At 38.3% G+C, this 26881-nt stretch overlaps 1 protein-coding gene across 2 annotated transcripts in view; it reads right to left on the reverse strand.

Moving 5' to 3' along the window:
- Nucleotides 1-26881, reverse strand: part of GRM1 (glutamate metabotropic receptor 1) — a gene marked incomplete at both ends in the record, with an annotated part of 363299 nt that overhangs the window by 34544 nt on the left and 301874 nt on the right. For both annotated transcript variants that reach the window (XM_084229060.1, XM_084229061.1), the window contains 2 exons: nt 7730-7856; nt 23883-24051. In XM_084229060.1, the coding sequence (XP_084085186.1) occupies nt 7730-7856; nt 23883-24051 (296 nt within the window). The remainder of the gene's footprint in view (nt 1-7729; nt 7857-23882; nt 24052-26881) is intronic.

Consider the following 26881-nt stretch of genomic DNA (forward strand, 5'->3'; position numbering starts at 1 on the left):
CTGTGATGAGAAAAACCATCTTAAAATGAATCCAATAGTTCCACTTATCAGTAACAACAGTGCTTACTAGTTGCCAAAGGCATAGCTGCATTTATATTTCTTGCGATTCATGTTATTTAAATGTTTTCTAAAAAAATGCCCACTATCACACAATAAAGAGGTACCACTCTCTTCTCTGGACAATCATTTTCCCAAATTTAATGTCATCATTAGTGTAATGTGATGAAAGTTTATACTTGAGTCTATGGAATTTTTTCTTCTAACACTGGTATTATAAATGGATGTCACACAGTGGGTGGAACTTGATTTTATATTTTCAGAAGAGAAGGGAAAAGAAGGCAGTTAATTTGGGCTTCTAATAAAGGTTAAGTGTTGATAATAAAATATGTATAAGAAATGACTCAACTTTTTTTTTTATTTTTATGTTGCTATTGTCTAGCTCATGGACAAGTTTTTTTTTTTTTTTTTTTTGATCAGCAGAGTGCTTTAAACATAAATTTCACTTGATTTTTTAGAAAAATCTTCATTCTCCTGTTTACCAAGAAAAAATCTGTACTTCTAATAGAAAGTCACATTTTAATCCTAAATTTTCTCATTTCCTTGATAAACATCAGAAAGATGATTAAATCATTTTTTGACATTGTGTTACCTGAAATTCACCCATTTAATTGTGTATAATCAGGATGTGGCATCTGACATCCTTCAGGCTGTCAGTCTCCAATAGACATGCCAGGGCTGACTGACATCTCCCCTCACCCATCTCCTGAAAGGACAGGCTGTGTTGTGTCCTTAAATGCTTGGCTTATCTCGTCCTTCGAGATATAGGAAACAAAGTCCAGTTTGAATTTCAGAGAGATACTTTTTTTTCAGTCTCTGTAGACAATTCCTTCATGGGATTTTGTGTTTGATTAGGGCAGGTATTTCTCCAATTGTGAAAATAAAAAATATTTTCATAAATTTAGGAAAAGGTTTCTTGATTGTAGCCAAGGTAATCTGACTTAAGCCTCCCCTAACCCTGTTCAGTCAATCAACAACAGCTCTTCTCAGTGAGCATGTTTTTGCATGCCAACCAATCCGTGTCAGCCTATGCTTTCGATAATCATCCAGTCAGGAACAGACTCCTATTTAATAAGCTAGTGCCAACCCCTCACAAGCACACACTCTTCATTTCAGACAGTGCCCACAATGCACTGAGGACAGTGCCCACAATGTATGTACTCTCTCTCAGGAAATGTTTGTCTGTTTCAAAGTCTCAACTTCTTCTGAAAGAACTTCTTCCTATAGAAAGTCACATTTTAATTCTAAATCTTCTCATTTCCTTGATAAACTTCAGAAAGATGAATCAATACTTAGAAAGGCAGAAAGAAAAAGCAATGACGATGGTGAGGGACTTTTGATATGACAAAATCAATAAATTAGAGTATTTAAGAGGAAATCTAGATAAATTAGGAGATACAATACTACATAACTCCTTTCATTGTCAGAATGAGGCTGCTAAATAAAATTCCGATCCCAATGTAGTAATTGTCAAGGACTTGGTAACCTTTTAAAAGCTAATTTCTTTGCAATCCTCTCTTTTTCTATGCAACTTTACCTGATTTTATAAATGAGCTATTATGTCCTGAGAGTTTTCATTAGAAAATGATACCATACTACATTTTAAATTTCTAGAACACAGTTCTATAAAAGTTGCATTGAAACTCTGGCCCCAAGCCAAATTAAGAGCTATAGTTAAGGATTTTCCTAAATTTCAGAGATACAAACTATTTTCTGCAGAATCCAAGATATTTATTAGATAAATATTAGATAATTGTTGTCCTATGCAACAGATAGGTACCAATTAATTCAATTAATTGTTAGCCTCATGGGAGAAAAATGTTTAAAAACATTAGATTAGAAAAGAGAAGATTTAAATAACCCTGTGTGATATGATTTAAAATACAAAAATGTAAAATGCATTAAGTAAGGCAATTTCAGAAGCTTTCATTGTAATAAAGATTCAGAATTATAAACTATGTAAATATGGATGATAGTCTTTAGGAAACCTTCAAACAATTCTGGGGTAGACTCAATAGTTGGCATACCCAGAAGTATAGACTCTCTTTCTGTAAATGGGCTCTGACTTGAATTATGGAATCAAACAGAAAAAAACGTTAAAGTGTAAAGTTGTGAACTTAGAAAACATTAGCATGTCACTGGTTAAGTCCAGATAGACTTAAAATGTGAGCTAAGTAGATATCAACATAATTATGGATCTTTAAGGAAACCAACTTAGAAAGTCCATTTTAAAATGATTTCAGGGCCTCCCCGGTGGCGCAGTGGTTGAGCGCTGGGTTGCGAAGCTGCCCGCAGCCTCTGCAGCGCCAGTTCGATCCCCGGCTGCTCCCTGGCCACCGGAGGAAGGTCCCACATGGTGTGCAGACCTCTCCTGCCACCTGCTGCTCCCCTCAGCAGTGTACTTCTGTCCTTCTGCCTGCTCTGCTCCCCGCGCTGGCTTGAATTCTCTCACCCTCCAGCACTTCTGACTGTACCCAGTGCTTGTATAAATAAAGAAAGAAAGAAATCTTTAAAAATAAATAAAAAACTTTAAAAAATATTAAAAAAAATTATTTCAGAGTCTATAGATAAGAAAACTTGCACATACTGCAAAAAGACATGTCACTTAAAAAGCCCTATAACCCACAGTAACTATCATTCAGAAGGAAACTACTTATTACTGTAACTACTTATTACTTACTAATTTTCCTTTTTACTGAACTGTGGCCTTCTGTGTAGCAGGTCAATTTTCAAAAGAGTAAAACTTCTTTTAAACTAATTGCCTTGTTTAACATGATATAGAATGGTTTTTAAAGTTTTCATATTCTGAAAATTAATAGTACTATTAATTTTTTGATGTACTGATCTTAGGTAAAATGACTTTATCATGGGTTGAAACTTGCAGTAAAAAGGTACCATAAAAGCTAACAATGCAATAAGTACATATTAGAAATATAATAAAAATATTTTAGGCTGATCTTGCTAAACAGACTGCTTTAATAAAAAGTGCTTACACAGGGTCTCTTATAAAACAACACATACTTTATTAATAACAACAATTTAATGGATTTGTTCAAGGATTCAATTTTATATACACAAAGCCTGGTCATAAAAAAGATTCTTGAAAGAAATGCCAGAATGATTGTGTTGTAAGATCTGTAAGGATAATATTGAACAAAACCAGAATGGCTGTCTGTTGGCACCAGATAAAACATCCAATAGACACTGGATAAAATCCTAATGAAAAAATAAATGAACTTATTCCATCAGGGAAAAATTAAATATTAATGGGAAAACATTTCCAGGATAGCAGATTTGACCAGTTCACGCTTCAATTGTAATTAAATTGGAAATTTTATAATTGAAATTAATCTGAATAAATGATAAAGGTGAACAGTGAAACAATTTTCAATTTGCAATTGTGTCAATAATTGCAAAAGGACCCTTTGAGCAACTGCAAATGGATTGTATACACTTGTCCCCTGTATGGTTCATGAATATGTGCTAGCTTAAATAGTGTGTTTAATTTTCTGGATGGGTTGAAGCATTCCCTGTTGAAAAGCCAAAATATTCACAATGGCTAAAAATACAATCAGATTTTGTGTTTCTTAGTTAGAAAGTTTCATGTTATCAATCCAGTGAGATGGACACATTTTCACTAGAATATTGACTTGTGGATTTAAATGATGCACACATGTCTTTCGCAACTCAAACCTTTGGACACATGAGAAGAAACTTTAATATTATTGAATGTTTTATAACCATTCATGATGTTTAACTGAGGTTCTGCAGAGAACCTATAGAGACTGTCCAGAAGTGGAAAGTCCACTGAATTTGGCTGCTACCCCAATTACCTGCGAGCAAACTGGCAACTATGTAATGGTCTCCTGCACAAAATCATCATCAGAAGGTTTTTGAATATGTAGAACCCTTCTTTGTCTACCCTTGCTTATTCACACTTTTCTTCTTTACTGATGTAAAGCTATACGCATCTGAGTTTTTTTTTTTTTAATGTTCTTCTTACTAGTGATAAGAGCTTGCCCAAGCCTAAGTTTTACCAGAGACAGTCATCACTAACTCAGTAATTCAAGTTCTGATATATCAAGCTACAATTCATAGAAGAGAGTCAATTTAAGAAATAATATAAAGGTATGTTACACAAAATTTGCTCATAATGATCTACTCATACATGCAAAGATTTCACACATTCAAATATTTCAAAGCATTTGGAAGAACTGTAGAACATACACCTATACATGGTTTTATTTAAGGGCAGAAGGTATAGTACAGTAAAATAAAGACAGTGTAGGTAAGCACCAAGAGGGGAAGATATATTCAGGTGCAAGCCCTTTATGGTCCTAAGGATTATAAAGACATCTTTATCTGAGTATTAAACCACCAAGATTTGCACAATGAATACTGGTTCTGAGACAGGTCAGGCAAAAGTTCCCAATTAAGTCTTTTTGTGACCTTCAAGTCATATCACCAAGGCAGATACTCTCATAAACTATACCAGGTAAAATCCATCAGTAAACAAACTCTGGTTGTCATGGTGGAGTTTCAAACTTTAAAATGCATTCTGTGAATCTCAGTGCTCTTGATGTGGTCAGGAGTCAAAGACAGATACTCAGACATGGCCATAGATAATCACAGAGTCGTCTAAGTGTAGCTATAAGCTAATCCTGTCTTATAGGATGAGGAAAAATATTTTAAAAATTCCTATGTTACAAGGGGATATAAGTATTCTAATGTTGTAACAGCAGCAGTTTGTCATAATGACACTTTGAAACAATCTACCTACAACAGTACTGATTGTTTTATCTCTTGTGAGGATACTGGATTCTCTCCCCTATGTGTATACCAGGCTCTTCAATGACAACAGAGAACTATCCAAAACCAAATTAGAGAAAAACAAACTTAATGTGAATTAAGATATAAATAAAGGACACAATTATTCTATTTAAAGTGTCATTTTACTTGGAGTCATTCATAAAACTTGCCATAAAACTTCAGGATTATGAAAGGCTTTATGGAAATGTTTAATGTAATTACATTTTTATCAATTACCTGCAAGGTGAAATTCTATTTATTACACAATCTTCAACACACATGTTCCTTCTTTGGTGAAGGATTTTCTCTTTCCAGGGAAAAAATAAATTTTTTATTTGGCATTTTGCACATATCTCTATTGTAGGAGTTAATATTATAATTGACTGTATAAATAAGTGTTACTTCTTTGGATACTTTTCTTTTGGGATAGAGGTCTTGCTTTACTCACCTGCATGTCCCAGTGCCTTAAAAAATGCCTTGCATAAAGTAAGCAATAGTGTATATTGTAAAACTAAGAGTAGGTAGAATCAGCAGTCACAGTAAATATTGAGACAGAGAAAAATGGTTTAAATTAGTTTGTAGTTTATATTTTTAAAATTTAGAAGATCCATCTGAGAATTGAATCCAGTGGCTTCTCTAATAATCAAGTGCATTGACCAAATGAAGTTGGATGAGTTCCTTCTTTCTAATTCTCTCAACAGAACAGACACTTAGCAGGCAGGTATCCTTTCATGGCACCAGGTTAGGAGCCAGAGGCCAGTGTATTTTGAAGGATGGGCTTTGTAGGGAGGGCTAAGTGTCTCAGGGCTTCTGGTTTCCATCTCAGAAATTAATGAATAGGCCTCTGCAGATACTTAAATTTTAGACACATTGAGGTTTGAAAACCAGTTTCCAGCTGGAGAATAAAAAGACGAGTGAAATAAAGTTTGTATCTTCAAATATATTCTGGCCTAATTTCCTTTTCTTCAAAAAAAGGCCCTTGTACTAGGTGATTTCCTAAAGTTTTTTGTGACTCAGTTTATTTTTTCTAACAGGGCTAATATTTCAAAAGGGATTCTCACTTCATACATAATATTGTGACCTTGTTCTACTTACCTAGCCACTTTTGATGTGCTTTGATAAGCCTCACAATTTCTTAATTTTATATTCTTATTCAGAACAAATGAAAAAGTTATTAGTCATTCAGGAAGTTACTCTTTCTGATGATTTTCAACAGCACCCCGCAGGCACACTCAAGAGGGTGAAAAAGCAGTGAACAGGGTTCTGCTCCTAAGTTGCTGATGACCTTGGAAATCCAAGACCTGTTTGGGCCTCAGCTTCCTCTTTTTAACGTGAGAATCAGAAAGCCCAGCTGAAAAGTTTCCAAGTATCCCTGACTCTTCAAATTTGGCAGAAGTACTTGTGACACTCCTCTCCTGTGTGAGATCCTATTTTGGCCCGTGGGAAACAAAGTTTATCTTCCTGAACTTTGCTCTAGGATCCTCATCAACTCATATAATCTTCCAGATGATTCCCCTAGATTTTACTAGTGAATTATCTCCTTACCTGTTTTTATTCAGCTAACACTAATTTACCACACTAGATAGGTGTTAGGTGGACAGTTTCACACCTCAGCCCCGTATAGGTCTCACCACAGCCACCACCAAAGCTCAGTCAACCCTCATCTCCACCCCACCCCCACCCCTCCTGCTTTCACTTATTCCTGTATAGCCCTGCTGTGGTACCTGAGTCCTCACACACCCTTTGAAATTACTCACTGGAACCAAAGCAACAGCTTCCTAACCTCTATTTTTTCATCCGGTCTCACTATACTCCGCCACGCTCCCACCAGGGAGAATCTTTCTGGGATATCAGGGTGCTGTCCACCACTTTATTTTTTTTTAATTTATTTAATTTATTTATTTATGCATAAAAGAACTGGGGTGTAGGCCAGAGGTGCGAGGGGTGGGGGCGGAGTGAGAGGATTCACCAGAGACAGAGTGGGGAGCAGAACAGGCAGATGCACTGAAATACACTGCAGAGGGGAGCAGCGGGTGAGACAGGAGAGGTCTGCTGTACCATGTGGGTCAAGTTCCTGGTGGGGGATCGAACTCATGCTACAGTGGCCTACGATAGCTTGATAGTGCTGAGACTTTACCCCTGCACCACCAGGGAAGCCCTGCCCACTACCTTAAATCCTTCATTGGGCTGCCTGTGCTTGTACCTGACAGGCAAGCACTTGAGAAAAGATCATGCAAATGCTGTTTACTATCCACTGCCAGTCCACTCACCAAGTCCCACTCTGACCGCTGCTCCACCAGGTCCTCTTGCCACCAACCAGCCCCACCAACATGTTCCCATGTTTACAGGCTATGTGTTTCCCATGTTCTATGTTCTCTCTGGAATTTCTTTCATCCTCTCATCTGCCTAACAAACCTTACAGCACTTATAAATACTTCCTTAGTATGAGTAATTATTTCATGTCAATTTTTCACAATTCTTCCTTACTATATTTTAAGCAAAATAAAACTGGGACAGTGTTTCATTTATCTTTGTACCTTTAGGGCCTGTGCGAGTGCCTTACACACAGCTGGTGAAGAAACACAAATATAAACTCAGGTGACTAGAAATATCTTCAAAAGAGAAAACCAGAAAAGGCTGGTATGTACCAGAATACCCTTTGATGCATGTTTTTATTTAGGCTTAAAGGAATTTTCCTTTCACTATAGATTATGGAGAACTTATAAGAGGTTTATGAGTATACTTTGACATGAGCATTAAAAAACACACACTATAAACAAATTTTGTCACTCACATTTTAAATGCTTGACACATTGCAAAGGCTAATAGCCAGGCACCAGGTGATACATGAGGCAGCACCTACCTGTCAGGTCTGCATTGGGCCACCAGCCCAAGTCACACGCTTTGCAGGTGAACTCATCTTGCACGAATTCGTTCTCTTTGCAGGCCGTGCAAATCCAGCAGCAGCTCACTTCTCCTTTTCGTATCACCTGCAACATGAGGATGGTTCACATGCCTTGAAGACCATCTCTCCAGAAAGATTTCTATTTTATAGAGGGCCATTTTCATACTATGATGCATTTTAATACTTTTTAAAATGTCATATATACCGAGGAAGGAACCTTAAATACATGAATTGGAATCTACATGATTTTCTCAGAGTTCAGATGTGAATTTCAATTTATTCCACTTTCAAGAGTAATTTATTTGATGGAGGGAACAGACTATATTATTTTTCAGAGTTAAGAAAAGGAAACCATTTTAACTGTATCCTTCTTTATATTAATATACCTTAATTATTCTCAAAAAGTAAAAACATTTTTCTCTGAAAGATTAAGTAATGTTTCACCCAAAACAGTCCTAGATAATAAAACAGAGGAAATTATGGAATTATTCATGAAAACAGAGGAATTATGGAATTTTTGCTGAAGTTATGAAAGCCTAAGAAATTTTATTTGCATACTGACAGAATGATGGCTAAGAAAGTATAATCCTGCTCTAGCCCTAAGACTTACTCTAGAAAATTCAAACAATCACATAAATTCTTGGGAGAAATAGCACTAGTCCAGAATTACTGAAGAGCTTATTATTTGAGCAGTTCAAACTTTCTCCCATTTTCAATTTGTCTGGTAAACACTTTTTCACTGACACAACACAAAAATAAACATCAACACACACTGAATTCAAAGTGAGTTTCTTATAAACAGCACATAATTACATCTTGCTTTAATCTCTAGTTTGACAATTTCTCCCTCTTATTAAAGTGTTTTGTGCATTCACATGTACTATAATCACTGGTGTGGTTGGATATGAATCAATCATTTATTTTTTTTTCTGTCCCATCTGTTCTTTGTTTCTTTTTCCCTTTTATTTGGCCTTCTTTTGGATTAACTGAGAAAGTCTTAGATTCCATTTTAACGCCGGCATACTGGCTAAACCTTGGATTTGTTTCAGTGTTTGCTGTGGGGTTGACAGTATGCACCATTAACTTACCCACATTACATTCAAGTAAGTTGACACAACCACACGTATAATATGAGACCCAACGGCAATGCTCTTACATTTCTCCCACCCATCAGTGTGGTTACTTTAATACAGTTTATTTACACATATTTTATACCCTTTTACAATAAATTATGGTGTTTGCTCTAAATAATAATATTTGAAATAAGAAAAACTTTAGTGTGTGTGTATAAAATGGACCACTGGTGTACAATGTTCATTTATTTAAAAGCACAACTTCACACCTCAGGAAATGTCTACACCATGCCTCTCCCACCACCAATGTTCTAGTTATCTTCCGCTATTCCCTATCTGGCCCCATTGCTTCCCTCTGCTAATGAACAATTTGATGTCAGGGTCTAAGGTTTTGTTTTTGTTTTGTTCATTTGCTTTGTTTATTTATATTATTTATATGTGTGAAATCATGTGCATTTCTTTTTCTCCTTCTGATTTATTTTGCTTAGCAGAATCACCTCACAGTCGATCCATATTGTAGGAAATGGTGAGATTTTATCTTTTTTTTTTTTTTTTTTAAGATATAGCCGAGTACTCTTCCAATGTACATATATATCTATCACCTCCTTCCTTAGGTGGTCATTCCTCAGGGGACACTAGGGTGTTGTCATGTCTTAATTATTTTGAATAAGCTTACAATGGACATAAGTGGGCACATAGTTTTGAATTAGTGTTCTCATATTCTTCAACTAGATACCTATAGGTGAAAATGCTGGATCATGTGGTAGATCTATTTTTAATTTTTTGAAGAGCATCCATGCTGTTTTACATATTGATGACACCAATTTACATTCCCACCAGCAGTGGGAATGTAGGGTTCTTTTTTTCTCTACACACTGGTCACCATTTCTTGTTCTTGGCTTTTTTTTTTTTTTTTTTTTTTTTTGTCTAGGCCATTCTTTCAGTTATGAGGTGATAGCTCCTTGAGGTTTTGATTTCCATTTCCCTGATAAGTGATGAGGATCACTTTTTCATGTGCCTGTTGGTTAGTTGTCTTTGGAAAAGCATCTGTTCACATTTTTTGTCCATTTTTGGATTGGACTGCTTGGTTATGGTTGTTGATTTAGATGAGTTCTTCATTGTGTATTTGGGGTATTTATCCATTGTTCCATCTGTTAATTAGTTGTGACTATCTTCTTGAAATTTGTAGGCTGCCTTTTTGTAATTTCTGTGGTGGTTTCTTTCACTGTAAGAAGATTTTTAGTTTGATGTAGCTTAATTTTGTTTTTGCTTTTGTTTCCCTTACTGCTAGAATTGAATCCTCGAAGTTGTCTCTAAGACTGATGTCCAAGGACTTACGGCTAACATTTTCTTCTGAGTATTTTATAGTTCTTGTTAGAAAATTAAAAACTAATCTATTTTGAATTAAAATTTTGCACATAATATAATTTCTGGTGCTTTAATTACTTTGGATAGACCCAAATGTCTGCTTGATGTAATTAGTTTACTTTTTCCTGGAGAACTTTTTGTTTTTTTACTAATACTATAGTGGTGACCTGAAAATTATGACTTCTTTCAGCTTTTATTTACTCAAAAAGTTTATTTTGACATAATTTTTGAAAAAAGTTTTCACTTGGTATGGGAGTTTAAGTTGAAAGTTTGAAATTTATTTCTTTCAGTAATATATGCCTTTCTAGTGTCCTTGGGAATAAAATTCTACGTTGATTTTTTTCTTTGAACACTTTAAAAATGTTATTCCTTTCTTGCCTCACATATGGTTTCTGATGAAAAGTCTGCTGCAATTCTCACTTTGTTCCTCTGCTCTTTGTTCCTATATATGCAACAGACCTTTTTTCTATAGCAGATATTAAGAATTTTTTTTTTTATCGGAGTTCTTTTTAAACAATTTAAGTATAATGTGTTCTTCATGCTAATCTTCCTTGGGAATTGTTGAACTTTATGGATTTGGGGTTACATTGTATTACATCTGAAATTTTTTAGGCATTATTTCTTAATTACTTTTTCTGACCCAAGTACAATTGGGTCTCCAATTGGGTCTCCAATTGGGTCTCCAATTGGACTTATTTTTTTTAAATATTTATTTATTTATGCATAGAACTGGGGTATAGGCCAGAGGTAAGGTGGGTGAGAGAATTCACCAGAGACAGAGTGGGGAACAGAACCGGTGGATTTACTGAAATACACTGCTGAGGGGAGCAGCAGTGAGAAAGGAGAGGTCTGTTGTACCATATCTGGGTTAGCTCCCTGGCTGGGGATCGAACTCAGGCTGTATTGGTGATAGTCCTGAGACTTAACCTCTATGCCACCAGGGAGATCCCCTTCCAATAATTACAATCTTGGTGGTACTCTGCATGTCACTGAGAGTTCATTCATTTCTTTAAGTGTTTCTTCCCTCTATGTGCCTTGTTTGCTATTTTATATAGCAGCATTTTTAAGTTTACTGATCTGTAACATCTGATATACTATTAGTCACGTCATTAAAATATTCTCTCATATATTTTCTATTGCAGTATATAAGTTCCATTTTGTTACTTTTTCATATCACCATTTGTCTTCTCATGATATTCATGTTTTCTTTTAAATTCTCTAGTATGTCTTAATAGTAGATATTTTAATATTCTTGGCTGCTAATTCTATCATTGGTATGATTTCTGGTCTATTTCTATTGTCTGATTTTTCTTTCACAATGTGTCACATTTTCTTACTTTGTCACATATCTAAAAATTTTGACTAGATGTTGGACATTGTGTATAGAAGTTAGAGAATGCTGCTTTTTTCTTTTCTGGAGGAAGTAATTACCTTTGTTCTGGCAGTCAGTTAAGCTATTTTTGATTCAGTTTGTTATTAACCTTTTAGCGCAAGTCTAGAAAAATATCTACTTTAGGAATAGTTGAGCCTCATTAGTAAAATGTGACCCTTCTGGAGTCTCTACTTAATTCCATATCTAATCAAAAAAATATTCCCACTGTGACATGTGGAAACTGGGGCAATTCCAGTGTAAGCTCTGGGGATCCAGCTCTCTAGCAATTGTTCTTTACCTGGACTTTTAGGATCCCTACCCTACTCACGTGCAGGCTGATAGTCAGGTTTTGGAGGGAATGAGCATGCTGACTTACAATCTTCTTCTGCATAGACTGCTCATCTTACCTTGTATTATAAATTTTAGCTACATTGGCCTCCTAAACTAATTTTTATCTTTTTAAATTAGCAAAATGGCTAAGCTCTGTTTGAATTCTTTCTCACTGAACAATAATCAGGAAATTACCTCCAGGAAAGTCTCAGTGATTTTAGGGTTTACTTGTTTGTTTCCCTCCACTTTCCTGGAAGCACGGTTATGTCCCATTTTCTAGTGTCTGTACACAGTTATTTCATATACTGTGTCAAGTTCTCTAGCTGTTTACAGCAGAAGGCACAGCCTGTATCCTGTTAGTCCCTCATGGCAGAAAGCAGAAGTCCCTCCCTAACACATTAAAAATTATCAAATGCTTCCATATGTAAAATAAGAAATTAAACTGTAAATATTGTCATATTTTAAAATCATACAAACTTCAGCCTTCATGAAAATAAAATCTCACAGCTCAGCTTGGAATTCATATCACTTTTTTAGAATTACATAAAAAATATCAAATGACAGCATAGTTTCAGAAAATGTAAAAGTTTTTCTTTTCTTCTTTTACTTTCCAATAATTTGTGAAAGTAGAATCAAATGAAATCTTTTTTTTTATATTTATTTATTTATTTATACAAGCATATATCCCGCTGGTATAATTTGGGAGCCAATTTATAATCAAAGGCTTTCTTTTTTTTTTTTTAAGATTTATTTATTTATTTATACAAGCACTGGGTTTAGTCAGAAGCACGGGAGGGTGAGGGAACTCACCAGAGCCAGAGTGGGGAAGAAAACAAGCAGATTGACAAAACACACTGCTGAGGGGAGCAGCGGGCTCGGCAGGAGAGGTCTGTCGTGCCATGTGGGACCCTCACCGGCAGCTGGGGATCGAACCGGCGCTGCAGAGGCTGCAGGCAGCTTAGCAGCCCCGCACTCAACCTCTGCGCCACCAGGGGAAGCCCTCAAATGAAATCTTTTTTGCAAAATTTGCACCTATCCTTAGACTAAACATGAGAAATTAACATTCTGAATAACAAATTTTTCTAAGTTATATAAGAAAAATTGAATAAATACTACTTTCTTATTTAAATTAGTATAGAAGGATTTTAAGAGTCATCACAAAATACTATATATCTCTTCCATAAACTTTCTTTTTCTCTTACTTTAAAATTACCACTACCAGTTAGACAGATTCAGAAGATGATGATGCTAGATAAATTTATTTATGCAGGGTGACTGGGGGTGTTAGATCCTTTGAGCAACTAGCATATGGTTAGTGTTTAAAATTAACTTTTGGGGCCTCCCGGTGGTGCAGTGGTTGAGCACTGGGTTGTGAACCTGCCCGCAGCCTTTGCAGCGCCAGTTCGATCTCTGGCCGCCAGGCGAGGGCTCCACATGGCGCGCAGACCTCTCCTGCTGCCCGCTGCTCCCCTTAGCAGAGTACTTCGTCAGTCTGCCTGCTCTGCACTCTGCTCTGACTCTGGTGAATTCTCTCACCCTCCCCTGCTTCTGACTATACCCAGTGCTTGTATAAATAAATAAATATTTTTTTTTTTTTAAAAAGAAAATTAACTTTTGAATGACTGAATAAATGAGTGAATAACTGATTAGCTTCCACCTTTAGTAAGTAATAGATTATAATTGCTGAAAAAGTTTTCATTACTACCTAGCCAATCACCAAGTATGTATACTTTTACCATCCAATTTCTGTAACATGGGATTTGTCATTTTTATCTTATAGTGACCCCTCTAGAATCAGATTTTTATCTCTTTATGCCTGAATTCTGGTTTCTATCTCCAAATCAAATACTAGGTCTCTAATTTCTCCTCATTTCTGAGTAACATACACTCAGCTGCTAAGGTCATCTGAAGGATGTGTGGCTCCTTGGGAGAAAGGGCCTTACTATTCAGATCATACTCCTCAAGGTACAGATGTGTGCCCAGCACACGCCCCTGTGTATCCAGTGAATGAGAGTTGAATCGAATCTTTTTCAAAGACATACTTAGGCCACTCACGGAACTTTAATGCCTCCTTATTCCAATAGCCTTTAGTTCTAGGGAGACATTTCAAATAAGGCAGATACATTATCCACTTCGGTTTTCACCTGACTTTCTTTCACAAGGAATATCCTAGCCACTGTGTGGCGATTAGAGAGTAAGGAGAAGAAAGAGAATGTGTGAGTATGCATATGTGTGAGTTGGGTGTGTGTGTTGCTTTGAATATAACATGGAGCCATTTGTTAAATAAATATTATTTCATGGAAGAAGGCATATTGCCTATCACCTTCCATTTTGAATACGTCTTTATCATTCCATCTATCAAGATCGGTGGATCAGACGCAATGTTACATGCTCCAGCCAATGTTTCTGGAACAGCGAGCCCTGAGAAACTTCATTTTGTTTGGCGCTCTCTAATAATTAAAATGTAGTTTGTATTTTGTTGCCACAAGTTAGCTATTGTCCTCTGGTTGCTTCACATATGTAAGGAAGATACGTTTCATTCAGACACAGGGTTTTTAATAAATCCCAGCCATCTTTCCTAATATATATCTCAGCTCACCAACATGACAAATACTTTTGATCATTTCGCTATTTTTTTCATACTAACTGCTATTTCTTTTGCATGAAGTGTGCAATCCATAGCTGAATACAATTTTGTTTCATTTTTGTCAGACACTTTTTATGACAGCTCTGGGTCAGGATGGAAGTGTTAATATCTCATGGAGACTGTCCTTGAAGGACCAAGGCTTCCGAAGGCTCGGGGCCTATTTTGTTTCTTTTTACATCCTGTGTACATAGTGTTATGTTTATTGTCAGCGAGACTAGGTGACCTGCTGAGACACACAATCAGCAACTCGGTGACACAGACTCTGTGGGAGTCGTAAAGTGTTTATGCCATAGGACATCGAGTGTTCATGTTGTGACTAAGTTTCTGAAGTAACCGGAAAGGGAGTTTTTAAATTAAGGATTTATTTAGAAAAAGGATGGAAGAAAGTAAACAGAATCAAGAGAAGATAATGAAGGAAAATATTTATGAATCAAAGGAAATAGAAAATTTCTTCAGAAGCAAAATACCTAAAAGACAAAATAGAATAAAGAAATTAGGTCTACTCTTATTTGAATTACAGGAGTATCTGCTAGCTCTCTACTCTTGTGTCCCTACAACACCCTACCTGGGGACTTAGGCAACACTGCATGTTAATTGCTGATTTGTTTTTATGCCAGAGACACTACACATTCCTCAAATGAAGGGGTCCTGATTAACTTTTCTTTGATTCACAGTGCTAGTGTAGTTCTTGGCACTATGAATTACTTAATAATGTATATGGAAAAAAGAGGAAAATAATATAGACTAAACAGGAGAAATGAAAAAAAGAATGGAGGGCCTTCCTGGTGGTGCAGCGGTTGAGCGCTGGGTTGCAAAGCTGCCCGCAGCCTCTGCAGCGCTGGTTCGATCCCCGGCTGCTCCCTGGACCCCGGAGGAGGGTCCCACATTGCACGCAGACCTCTCCTGCCACCCGCTGCCCCCCTCAGCTGTGTACTTTGGTCCTTCTGCCTGCTCTGCTCCCCGCTCTGGCTCTGGTGAATTCTCTCACCCTCCCGCGCTTCTGACTGTACCCAGTGCTCGTATACATAAATAAATAAATCTTTAAAAAAAAAAGAAAAAGAGAATGGAAAGTAAGAGGGAATATATAATAAAGTAAGAGGGAATATATAATAAAATTAGATAGGACTATCAAATGATCACAGTGGACATACATTGATTGAAACAGGCTATTTAATTCTCTACGGTACGCTGCAGGGAATTCCAGGAACCTTTACAACCAATCCTTGGGGCAAAGTTAATCTTGCATTTTGTAGATGAGGAAATAGCTATAGAAGGGATCTGTGTGCGCCTAGTGCAAATCCAGTCATTTCCAGTTATTTCCAAGAGCTAGATTATAACAGTGGCTACCACAGTGATGCCAGTTTATGCTGAGAACCAAAATTATACATAAGAGCTTGTCAGATAGATAGTCAATGAACCATCCTTTGTTTTGTGGCCCAGGGCACCAGATAAGATGCTGTGCATAGGGAGAAATAAATGACAGGATATGAACATTGAAGGTAAGACGCCAATAATGGAACATCATATGATAAGTATACTGCCCAAAGAGGATCGAATAAATGCTTATGCAATGGATAGTCACTCAGTTATTCATCCATCCATCCATCCATTTATTCACAACATGCATTTGGGGTGCTTCAATGAGTCATGATGTCAAGGCTAGAAATAATCAGTGAACGATATCCCCAGCATTGAGGAGATGCTATTCTAAATTAGGGCTTTGAGAAAACTAAAGCAAGGAAGAGAAATAGGGTGCAGGGTAGGGACAATTATCCCTACCAGGGTAGGTGAGTGTGAGCATCTAACTTGAGAACGAGCACCATTTAGAGCCTGGCTCACTTGCCCCATCCTGGGCCCACTCCTGAAAGGGGCACCTGCAATGGGGAATTGCACCCTTGCATGTGGGGGTCAGGCAAGGACTCACTAAGACATTTGTCACTTGTTTTTGCTTGTAATAAAATTTTATTGATTTGCCATTTGTTTATGTAACTCTATTATTTGGGGAGTATGGCCTCGCAAAAGGCACAGTCATTTGAATGAATACTTGAGGGAGAGCAGGGGTAGGAAGCCCTGAATAGAGCTGGTGGAAGTGTTCCCCGGAAGTGTTCCAGGGAAAAGCTAGAACAGAGACCTGGTAGTAAGTTCTCCCTCAATTTTTCTGTAGGTATGTTGTACTTCAATAAATGTTAACTTAAAGGAAGTGGGTCCTCCTTCTTCTATTGCCACCTCCAAGATGGCACAGCCCTACTGTGCTCTTGCTCTGCCCATACCCTGTGTCTCATTAACTGCTCCACCTGTACCCATCTAAAAGTGGCAGACAGACAAGGTTCAAAGCTAACCACCAGATAGTTCAGCAACTAAGAAAGCAGCATAGATAATTGTCAAAGCACAAAAGACTATGATGTATACTGACTGGATAAATTAAGGATATTTCTATATAATTTCTCATTATTACCAGTGCTTAAAAAGTTTCTTCCCCATTCAGAGAGAGTACTGTAATTTATTTTCATATGCATTGAAGATATAATTTTTTTTAAAAAATTCGCCAATGTTTTCAGTAGCAAGAGCAGATCACATTGTCATGCAATCACATGTATCCCAAATAAGGAGTTTTTGATATTCCAGTGGAACATTTATATTCAGAACCTATTCTTTATTGGATTGAGAAAATATTACATTTTTGGGGAACTATATCATTGTTTTTCTGGTCGCCAGAATAATGGTTACATTAAGTTTGTACAATTTAAATAGTCATATGCTTTGACTGACAAAAGAGGAGACTGATGTATAGAGACCGTATGGTGAATGATATTATTAGCTGATGTTATGGCCACACAAAAATTATCTTTGTTCTAGAAAACTATTTGTACCTCACTTTCATAAAGTTCAGGAAAAAATGAGAGAGGAAAAGAGGAAGTGACGGAGAGAGATAGAGGGAAGAAAAAAAATAGTAATGGATTTACAATTGTTGCATGTAGTTGGTAGATAATATATGGATGATCACTGTACTAGGCTTGAATGTTTTATCTTTGACAATGAGAAAAAAGGAAGTTTTTCTTATCTAGATCAAAATTATGAGAACAAGGGAAAGTTTAACCAGAATTAAAATACTCATGACAGATGTGGGAAGAATCCAAAGATGATCCACAGGAAGTCAGGAAGAGATGATTTTTTAAAGACTCTCATAAAGCTCCAGCCTGGTGGGGGTAGGTGGGTTGCATGGTAGGGACAGGTCACAGCATATCTGTGCAAGCCACAGATAATGATTATCATCACTGAGTAATGATTGCATATTGGGAAAATTTGCTTGAGGTTATTTCAGCCAAAAACAATTCTCCTGACACTAAATTCAAGATAAAAATTCCTCCCCGAACTGCCATGGAGGGAAGGAAGCCAACCCAAGCAATTTAGAAGCATATGCAATAGGAGAGAACAAAATAATGTCCAAATTCTATGATCTAACATAAAATAATAAGAATAAAGATATAACTACATATAGCTGACTTTGATTCTTAACTTGGGGCAATTGCAGATAGGAATATTGAGTATAAAATGATCCACCCAGCAGGACCCACAATGTGATCCAGAAGAAAATCAGCAGATAAGCTACTCAGATTCAAGGTGAGAGTTAAGAGTGGGCAGGGAGGAATCATCTATCTACTTCCCACTCCATTTTCCCTTCTTGTAGTGTCACTTATTTCCCAAACCTCAGGAGATCAAAGGGCAATATCTCACCAGATGGTAGTTTTTACAAGGAAATGGTGCTTTTGTATATATTTGGCTATTTTATACTCTGATGAAAATTTTACAATTTCCATAATTGCAAAACAAATGGAATGATAACACTTTTCAAAGTTCATCTGATTCATACAATACAGTGTTGCATAATCTATCACATTATTGAAGTTGTTTTCCTCCTTGGAAACACTTAATTGTTGATATTAGCAGGTGCACTTTATAACCTGGAGGAGGCACATGATGATGTGGCTACATTTTTTTTTTTTTAAAGATTTATTTATTTATTTATACCAGCACTGGGTACAGTCAGAAGCGCGGGAGGGTGAGAGAATTCACCAGAGCCAGAGCGGGGAGCAGAGCAGGCAGAAGGACCGAAGCACACTGCTGAGGGGAGCAGCGGGCGGCAGGAGAGGTCTGCGCGCCATGCGGGACCCTCCTCCGGTGGCCGGGGAGCAGCCGGGGATCGAACTGGTGCTGCAGAGGCTGCAGGCACCTTCGCAACCCAGTGCTCAACCGCTGCGCCACCGGGGAGGCCCAGATGTGGCTACATTTTCTTGTCAACTTTGTCACTGGGTAACATGGACCAAAGACACTTATTTCCTATAAATATTTCTGCATGAAGTAACAGGAAGAATTGATAGCAAACAGTATGTGTTCTTTAATATTGAATTTACGACATTCCTTTTCTTATCATTCATAAGGTATGGTGATACTAAATACTTGACAATTTTGGTGAAAAATAATGCTGGAATTTGGACCAAATGAGCAATTGTAAATATACACAAAGCAGGAAAATGTATAGAGGAATAGGAAAGCAATGTTAAATAAAATAAAGAATCATTTGATGGAAGGTATTTTATTACAAAGATGACCTTAGGTTGTTAAAGTATGACAAATGTTCTGGAATCTGTGGTCCTAATCTCTGCAGAGTCTTGAAAGTATATGATCCATAGATCATATACTGGACTATCAATGACCTAAATAAAAAGGTGATAGTGTCAATATGAAAATTACATTTTTGAAAGAAGACTATTATTAGAAATTATGAATGGCAATTTTTCTCCAGTAGCTATACCTACCAACAGGAATATCAGAGACAAGCTGTCCTGGCTGTACTACCTGATAATACTCAAGGCACAGCCCAGGGGCACTCAGAGTTCTAATGAAGGTCAGTGTCAATGGTTGCTCAATGATTCACTTAGCCTCTTTCCAATTTTGAAGTCATCTTAGATCATAATCAAACTGATCATTTCCTCATATCTTGATACTCAACAAATCTGTTCATTGGCCTTTTTGCTTGTCTAACTGGAGTGGAAAACGCAGAGTGATACAGTATCTTGTGCAATTGAGTAAGGGGACCTCTAGCAGCTTAAGTTAACCAATCTTCTGAGGTCCACACTTCTGAAGAATTTTGAGACTCAATTGTTACATTTCTAACATTAAATGCCAACAAATAGGGTGAAATCAGTTTAATCTCATGAATTAAAATTAGTTAACCCAATTCTAAAGTCTATAGCTTGCAGCTATGTGTAACTGGGGTTTCAACACCTACATAGGGTATGTTTTGCTATGTGACAATAATGCATGTGTAATTGTGTAACCATTTATTTATTACGGTAGCTTTGGCTTACAACACGGTATGTGATTTAGGTCTGTAGGGTCGCACCTTTTCAGATGTATGTTACCACACCACACCCACCACCAAAGCCCCAATATGCCTTCACTCCAGACCATGGGGACCTATCCCCTAGATCCCCACCCCCATTCTCTCCCTCTGGTAGCCTCAATTCTGCAGTCATTTTGTTCTATTTTATGTATTTTTACATCATTTTTCATTTTTTGCACAATGTATGCATTTTCATCTTGGTTATATTCCACATACAATTTCCACCCCCCTTATTTTGACCCTAGGTTTACAGCAGCACTATTTACAATAGCTAAGCTATGGTAACAATCCAAATGCCCAAAAATAGATAACTGGATCAAGAAGATGTGCTCATTAGTGCATCAGCTTGGTCATGGTGGTATTTTCCATCTTTCTATGTCTCATTCCCCTTCCCCCCACTCTTGCTTCCCAGGGATTCTGTCTCCTTATAATGCATTAGCATGTCAGTCTTGCTTAGCTTGAAGCATTTAAGGGAACCTGAGCTAAGTAGCTTAGATCTACATTTTCTGGGGTCTCCTGCTGGGTGTATTCTGGAGAGGTTTGGCAACATGGAAGGATCCAATGGGATAGGAAGAGGAGAAGGGAGAAGCCAAGTTACCCTTCCCTCCCACTTCAGGGGTCCCCTCAGGTAGTGTTCCATGTCTTCCTCAAGCCCTGGAGTGGAACTAATTCCTGCATTGCTCATCTCTAAGCTGCCTCAGTGTCCCCTTTTACTTTCATAGCCAGTTTTTATTATTATCATCAATATCAAAGTTTCTCTATCCAGCCCCCTGGCATGGGTTCTTTTTCCCCTGTGCAGACCCTGAGTAATAAAACACACAGGAATAAAGAGGCTGACTTTATTTACCTGTGTGCAAGCTATGGCTGAAATTCATTTTTTACCTCCATAAGATTTTATATTTATACAATTTTATATTTCTAAAATCAATTGCACTAGAAAATTGGACTTTTAACTTCTTCGAGGGAAATGACCCTAAGAAGTTCTCTGGGTTTTTATACAAGAAAGCAAATGATTATTCTAGCATTTCTAATGGCATTTGATATTTAAGATGAATAAGTCTTTCCTAGAGGTTATATTTCCAAGTTAATAAGAGGGCAAGAACTCCAGTCACCTAGGAACTGTCTCTCTCCTGTCTTTGCAGTGGCTAAGAGAGATCTGACTGTGGTGCTGGCCTGGCAGGTGTAAATTGGTAGTCTAAGAGTGGAAATGCTATTGTTTGTACATGGGACTCAGATTCCATTTGCTTGTGTGTCTCCCATGGTATGTATGGGACACGTGCAAGCACCCCCTCACCTGTATTGAGAGTTGCTATTGAGAGTTGGCATATTTTTCTCCTGCAAGGTTCACAGTATTTCTCCAATGGACCCCTAAGAGATCTGCATTTATAGCAAGTGCTCTGCTCAGTAATGATTTTGGGGATCTCCTTTGATAACACCTCCTGGGTATAAAGCAAACATGATGTCAAGAAAAAAAAAAAAGCCTCTAGGCTGGAGATGTGTGCAGGCAGCCTTTCCTCTGAATGTGGGAGCAGAGCCCTTCCGTACAAATGGGAATACAGCCGGCATGTGAACCCCCATTCATGGCCTGCCAGCAGTCAGAGCAGCAGGAGAGAATTGTGAAAGGGAGCTGGAGTGCCAGGAATCTTTGGAATGATTACTTTTCTCTTGCCAGGTTTTCCCCACCCCCTTATGCCCTGTAAAATTAAACTTTGTAATTCCCTGAACTGTTTTACAGCCAATGTCTACACCACAGACTCAACGCTGCCGCCCACATTGCAAAGGGGTCCTGTGTCACCCGTGAGCCACCTTGGGGCCACAGAATACCTGGATCATCCGAGTAGGATTGTTCTCCACCCCAAACTGTTCAGACAGCCTTTTTCCAAGGCCCTCAAGGTAGATCTTTCTCAAATGTGTCAGCTTAGAAAGTGGAATTGAGGTCAGGGGAGGCCTGTGAGCTTTGGAAGTAGCACTTAGCATGACTTTAGGAAACGTAGATTACCTAGATTTAAGGTCAGCTCCAGAAATAAACTTTTTATCCAAGAAACCAATGGTAAGCAGAACAAACATCGGGAGCAAGGCTTTGTTATGTCAGGTGGCCTCCTGGTCATGTGAGAGCCTCCTCTTTCTCCTTGATGTCCTGGGTCCCTTAGCTCAGTATCTAAGCTCCCAATTTGCCAGGTAAATTCTCCATAATGTTGTTACTAAACTTGGTCTCTAATTAATCTGGTTAATTTGTTTGCTCACCCAGTCCAAGGAGAACCCAGAGGGATGGAGGAATTTTCCTCCACGCCCCATATCCTCATCATGAGACTTCAAGTCTCAGCTGTCCTGGTTTTTCCTACCACCTGCAGAAGATAAAACCACAAAATCCAGTGGAAGTTGTTTGGGACTTCTGGATGTCAGAGGATATCCTCCTACAGACCACCAGACTGTCTAATGCACAAGAACTCCACCTACATGATAAGCAGCAGTGGATTCTTGGGCGGAAGCAGCATTGACATACAGAGTATACACACTGGTTTGGCTGGAGACCTTCTCACACTACGGAAATACTTCTCCATGAGTGGGAACTAATGGTGTCTCCAAATATCCTGAACTGTCCATGCCAGGACCCCTCCCCAGATCTTCTCCTGGTCCCCAAGCTTATGGAATAGCCACTACCTGTCATGAGGTCTCCTGTCATAGCTCAATCTGTTCTGATCAGCAGTTGTCATAACAATGATAAAATATTTTTAATGTCACATATGCAGAGAAAGCATAAGATATTTAAAATTATGGTGAGCTGTTTTCACCTCAGAAGGACCAGAATCACTGGGAATTGGAGTCTACCTAGTCTGCTCTTCCAAGCTGCCAAAAGATGCTACAGGTTCCAAATCATCTACTCTTTGATCAGTTGAGATGAGGATTTTCCAGCTTCTGCACCAGCACTTTTGCACACACCTAGACTCCTACCCCAGGGACCCTTCATGGATGTCTCAGGGCACCTGTCCTGCATGGGTGCTCTGCAGCTCCCAAGGATGCACAGCAACATGGCAGCCAGAGAGGCCAGAGCCTCGCACAGTGTCTACCCCACTCCAGCTGTGCCTCCCGACATTTACATGACAGCTTCTCTGCTCCCAGAGATGAATCACAGAAAATTAGAGATGGGAAAGACCTATTAGGTCATTTAATCTGCACTCCTGCCAGCTCACGATCACTCCCCTCTGCTCCATTTCCTAGTGCATCATCCAGTCGGTTTAAAATAGCACGGGGCACAGAGCACGCTGTTTTCATGCCTCTTCACTGAGAATTATCTCTCTAGCACATCCAGCCAAATGCTCAATATTTGATCTTTATTTACTCTACTTCTGTGTACAGTAATATCATTTGCCCCAACCCAAAATAAAAAGCTTCTGAGAATAATAAGGAAGTGGGGACTCTTTCTTGGTGAGAAAATACCAGTTTCAGGAAAAGCAAAGGACTTGGCGGAGCAAAGAGAAATGATAAGCAGCATCTCTGTCACCTCGTTTCAACTTCTTTTATTTATACACGTACCCAGCATTATTCAGCTCTGCTTTCTGTAACAATAGCTAGAACAATGACTAAGCAGTGTCCTCAGTTTTGGTTTCCCTGTTTACTTCTGTTTCAATTTTTATTTTGATTATTCAGTTCCTTGATTTTCTATATTGTATTTAAGATCCCAGCTCATCATTGAGAGTCAAATAAAGACTGTTGTAAGTATTTAAATGGTTTGTCTAGCCTTTTCCTATACTTTCTTTGTCTTTTAATTTTATCTAAACATAAGAACAAAAACAGTAAGTTTAGCACAGCCTTTCTGGATAGTCTTATCTAAGAAAAATGTATGTTTTCCTTTATGTATGCCCAAGCAAAAGACCTTCATAAGGACACCATCCAAGAATGCTTGGGGGCTGGCTTACCTTTATTTGACCTTTTAAGCAAGGCTCACTGCACACAGACCGCACCACTCCACTCTTGTTCATCTGGATTTTATAATCATCGATGTTCAACACCCCTTCATGCCAGGTTCCAACATGGACATAGTCGTAGCGATTAGCTTCAGTGTATTGCAGATTCATGATATCATACCTACAAAGAAAACAACGTGTCTTGGAGACTATGGATTTGATGCAGACATGACAAAGAAATCTGATAAGTAGATAATACTGAAGAGAAGGGAGGTAACACCAGACACTGTCATTACTTTAGTTCTAATGCTTCCCCTGATTTTCCAAAATGAATATCCCCCTCTTCAGTCTCTGTATGGTCTCTTCCCTGATTAGGAGAAACATTTTTTTTTTCTTTAATCCAAATAATTGGTATCAGTTACTTCAGTAATTTCAAATGCCACAAGGCTGCAGATGGCAACATCTACATAGAGAAATCTTCATTGCAGCCAGGTTGTATTCTGGGGCTCAGGTCTCATCATTTTTCAATGTAATAGAGTGTGTTCTCCAATACGGGGAAAGAACACAGAACTTGAATTAGATTGTGTAAACTGCAATCTCTTCTAGCATTTTGACAGATTTTGTTACTCAGGAATGCCACTAACTTCTTTAAAACTTATGATTTACTATTCAAAGGCATGTAAAAAACCTGTTTCACAAATGGGAAAAACACATGTGGAAGGCACACCACTTTCACTATATAATTCAGGTATTTATGGTAATGATGCCTTAAAATACTCGGTTATTTCCACTACTGCAGGAAAAACAGGGAACACCTGTGTTGGCATAGCCTTTAGTATTGGAAAGGCTCTGGAATTCTTCAATCTCCTTTCCATATTGCTATTTACCCCAAGTAAACTATTACTCATGTGGCAGTTTCCAAAAGACTGTATGTCCTCCTCTCCCTTACTGGCTCTGCAAAGTGGGACCTTTTCTGCAGTCTCTGTGCAGAGTTCTCACCTCCTGTGGTAGAATAGAGTCTTATTCCTTTTGCTTGACCCAAATAAGTAGATGGCAATTAACTAACATATACACCGCTTCCTGAATGTTCTTCTTCCCACACTACCAACACACCCCTAACTAATTCATCCTGGTATTCTTTCTCCCTACACCTGATTCAAACTCAGAATCCTCAGCCCAACACTCCAGGAAGTAACTATCAATCCATCTTAGCGGACAGCTGAAACCTATTGACTATCTCTGGCCTGGTTCTTTGTCTAGACAATATTATCCTTTATTAGCTTGCTTGCCTGTTTTTAATGTACACATCATTCTGTCACGCATACAGTAATTAGTGGGTTCTCCAAATTCAGATTTCGGTAATTTCTATGAATAGCTGTCCCCTATAGGAAAGGGGACTCTGCAGAGAGCAAAGATGTTTTCTCCCTAATTTGCCAGGCGAACAAAACTCACCTAAAGTAAAAGGAGAGAATGGCATACCTGGAGTACCTGATTCATCTCTTTGCTGTTTTGACTTCGACTAAGAGGGCTCTTAATTCCCTTTGATGCTGAGATGCCCGAGAATGTTCTTCCGTGTAACTGAAGTGGTATCCAAATGGATATTCCCTGTGGGCTGATCAAGGACACTAATCTACACCTCCAATTTTTTTCCATTTAAAATTCATTAAGGTTATAGAACCTGCTGTGAATATTCAGTACAAGCAGTTTCCATTTTCATTTCCTTCAATGTGTATGTTTTACTATATATTATTAGTAAAGCTCTCCATAGACTTTCAATGAAAGCTTAGTAGGCTTTAGAATATCTTCTTCCTATAAATCAGTTTCCTAAGACTTTTATTTCAATGTTCTCATTTGCTCTTCAATAAGAGAAATAAGTTCACATTTCATTAGCATTTAAAAAATGAAAAATCCACAACATTTTGGTTTAAAAACAATTTTCTTAAAAGTCCCAAAATATGGAGGGAAAAAAATACTGAGATACTGTGGGTAAGGTAAAAAGTATCAGGCTTTTCTGCCCTCCTGCCATTAGGATTGATAATGGAACCCTGTGGTCCCAAATGCCTGCCTGATGGTGGGCACCTGGAGTAGGGTGTGGGCATATGTAGGTGGGTACACCTGGGCTAAGACTGGGCTTATAAGGGCGGAGTCATGGGGACACCAGTAGAAAGAGAAGCAAAGAGAACCAGAGAACGCTGGAGAGCCCAGAAAGAGTAAAGACTTGCTGGGGGTTGGGAGGCCTGCCAGCCTCCCATCTACCCCGCCCCCTGCCAGCACCCCTGCCTGCTGTGTACCCAGTAAAATCCCAATAAAAGCCTGAAAAGCCACTGAGGGCTCCAGGACTCCTCCTTTGCGCCATCTGCTCAGGTCATAGAGATCTTGCTCTGTGTCCTTCTGCCCCTACAGATACCAAGGGGGAAATATTGACTTGCTGGAAACTGGCCTTCCCGGCGCTGTGCATGTCAATGAGCACACTCTCTTCTCTGCGTCCTGGGCCCCTTTCTGGCATACTGGCATTTATTTGGAAATCCTCATGGAATAAATTACAACTTTACAGCATCTTCTCAATATATTCAATCTATGGTGCATGACAACAAATGAAAATAATTACAAGAGGGACCAAAAGCAAGGATCATGTATGAATCAGATGGAAGCAGGGAGAGTTTGTTTGAAACAGAAGCTGAACATGGATTAAGCCAACCAATTTCCAAGAAGAGGAAATGATCCCTAAAAAGAGACCTAGGGGGAAGGTTCATGACTTAAATATGTAATTAAAGATGGAGGAGAAATTGGCTCAGATTGCCTATATTTTGTGTAACTTACAAATAGAGGAGCAGGAGGGACCCCCCACATATGGAGTGTATAAAGCACATCTGTGCTAGACACATAGTGTGCATTGTCCTGCAGTATCTTGAAGGCATTTTTTTATTCCCACCCCATTGTAGGGTAAATGAAGATTGCTCAGGTTTTTGTGTCGTTGGCCTCTGAGGCTATCACCTGCGTCCTTGATTGCA

Source organism: Talpa europaea (genome assembly GCF_964194135.1).
Source record: "Talpa europaea genome assembly, chromosome: 2".
In the NCBI taxonomy this organism is placed as follows: Eukaryota; Metazoa; Chordata; class Mammalia; order Eulipotyphla; family Talpidae; genus Talpa; species Talpa europaea.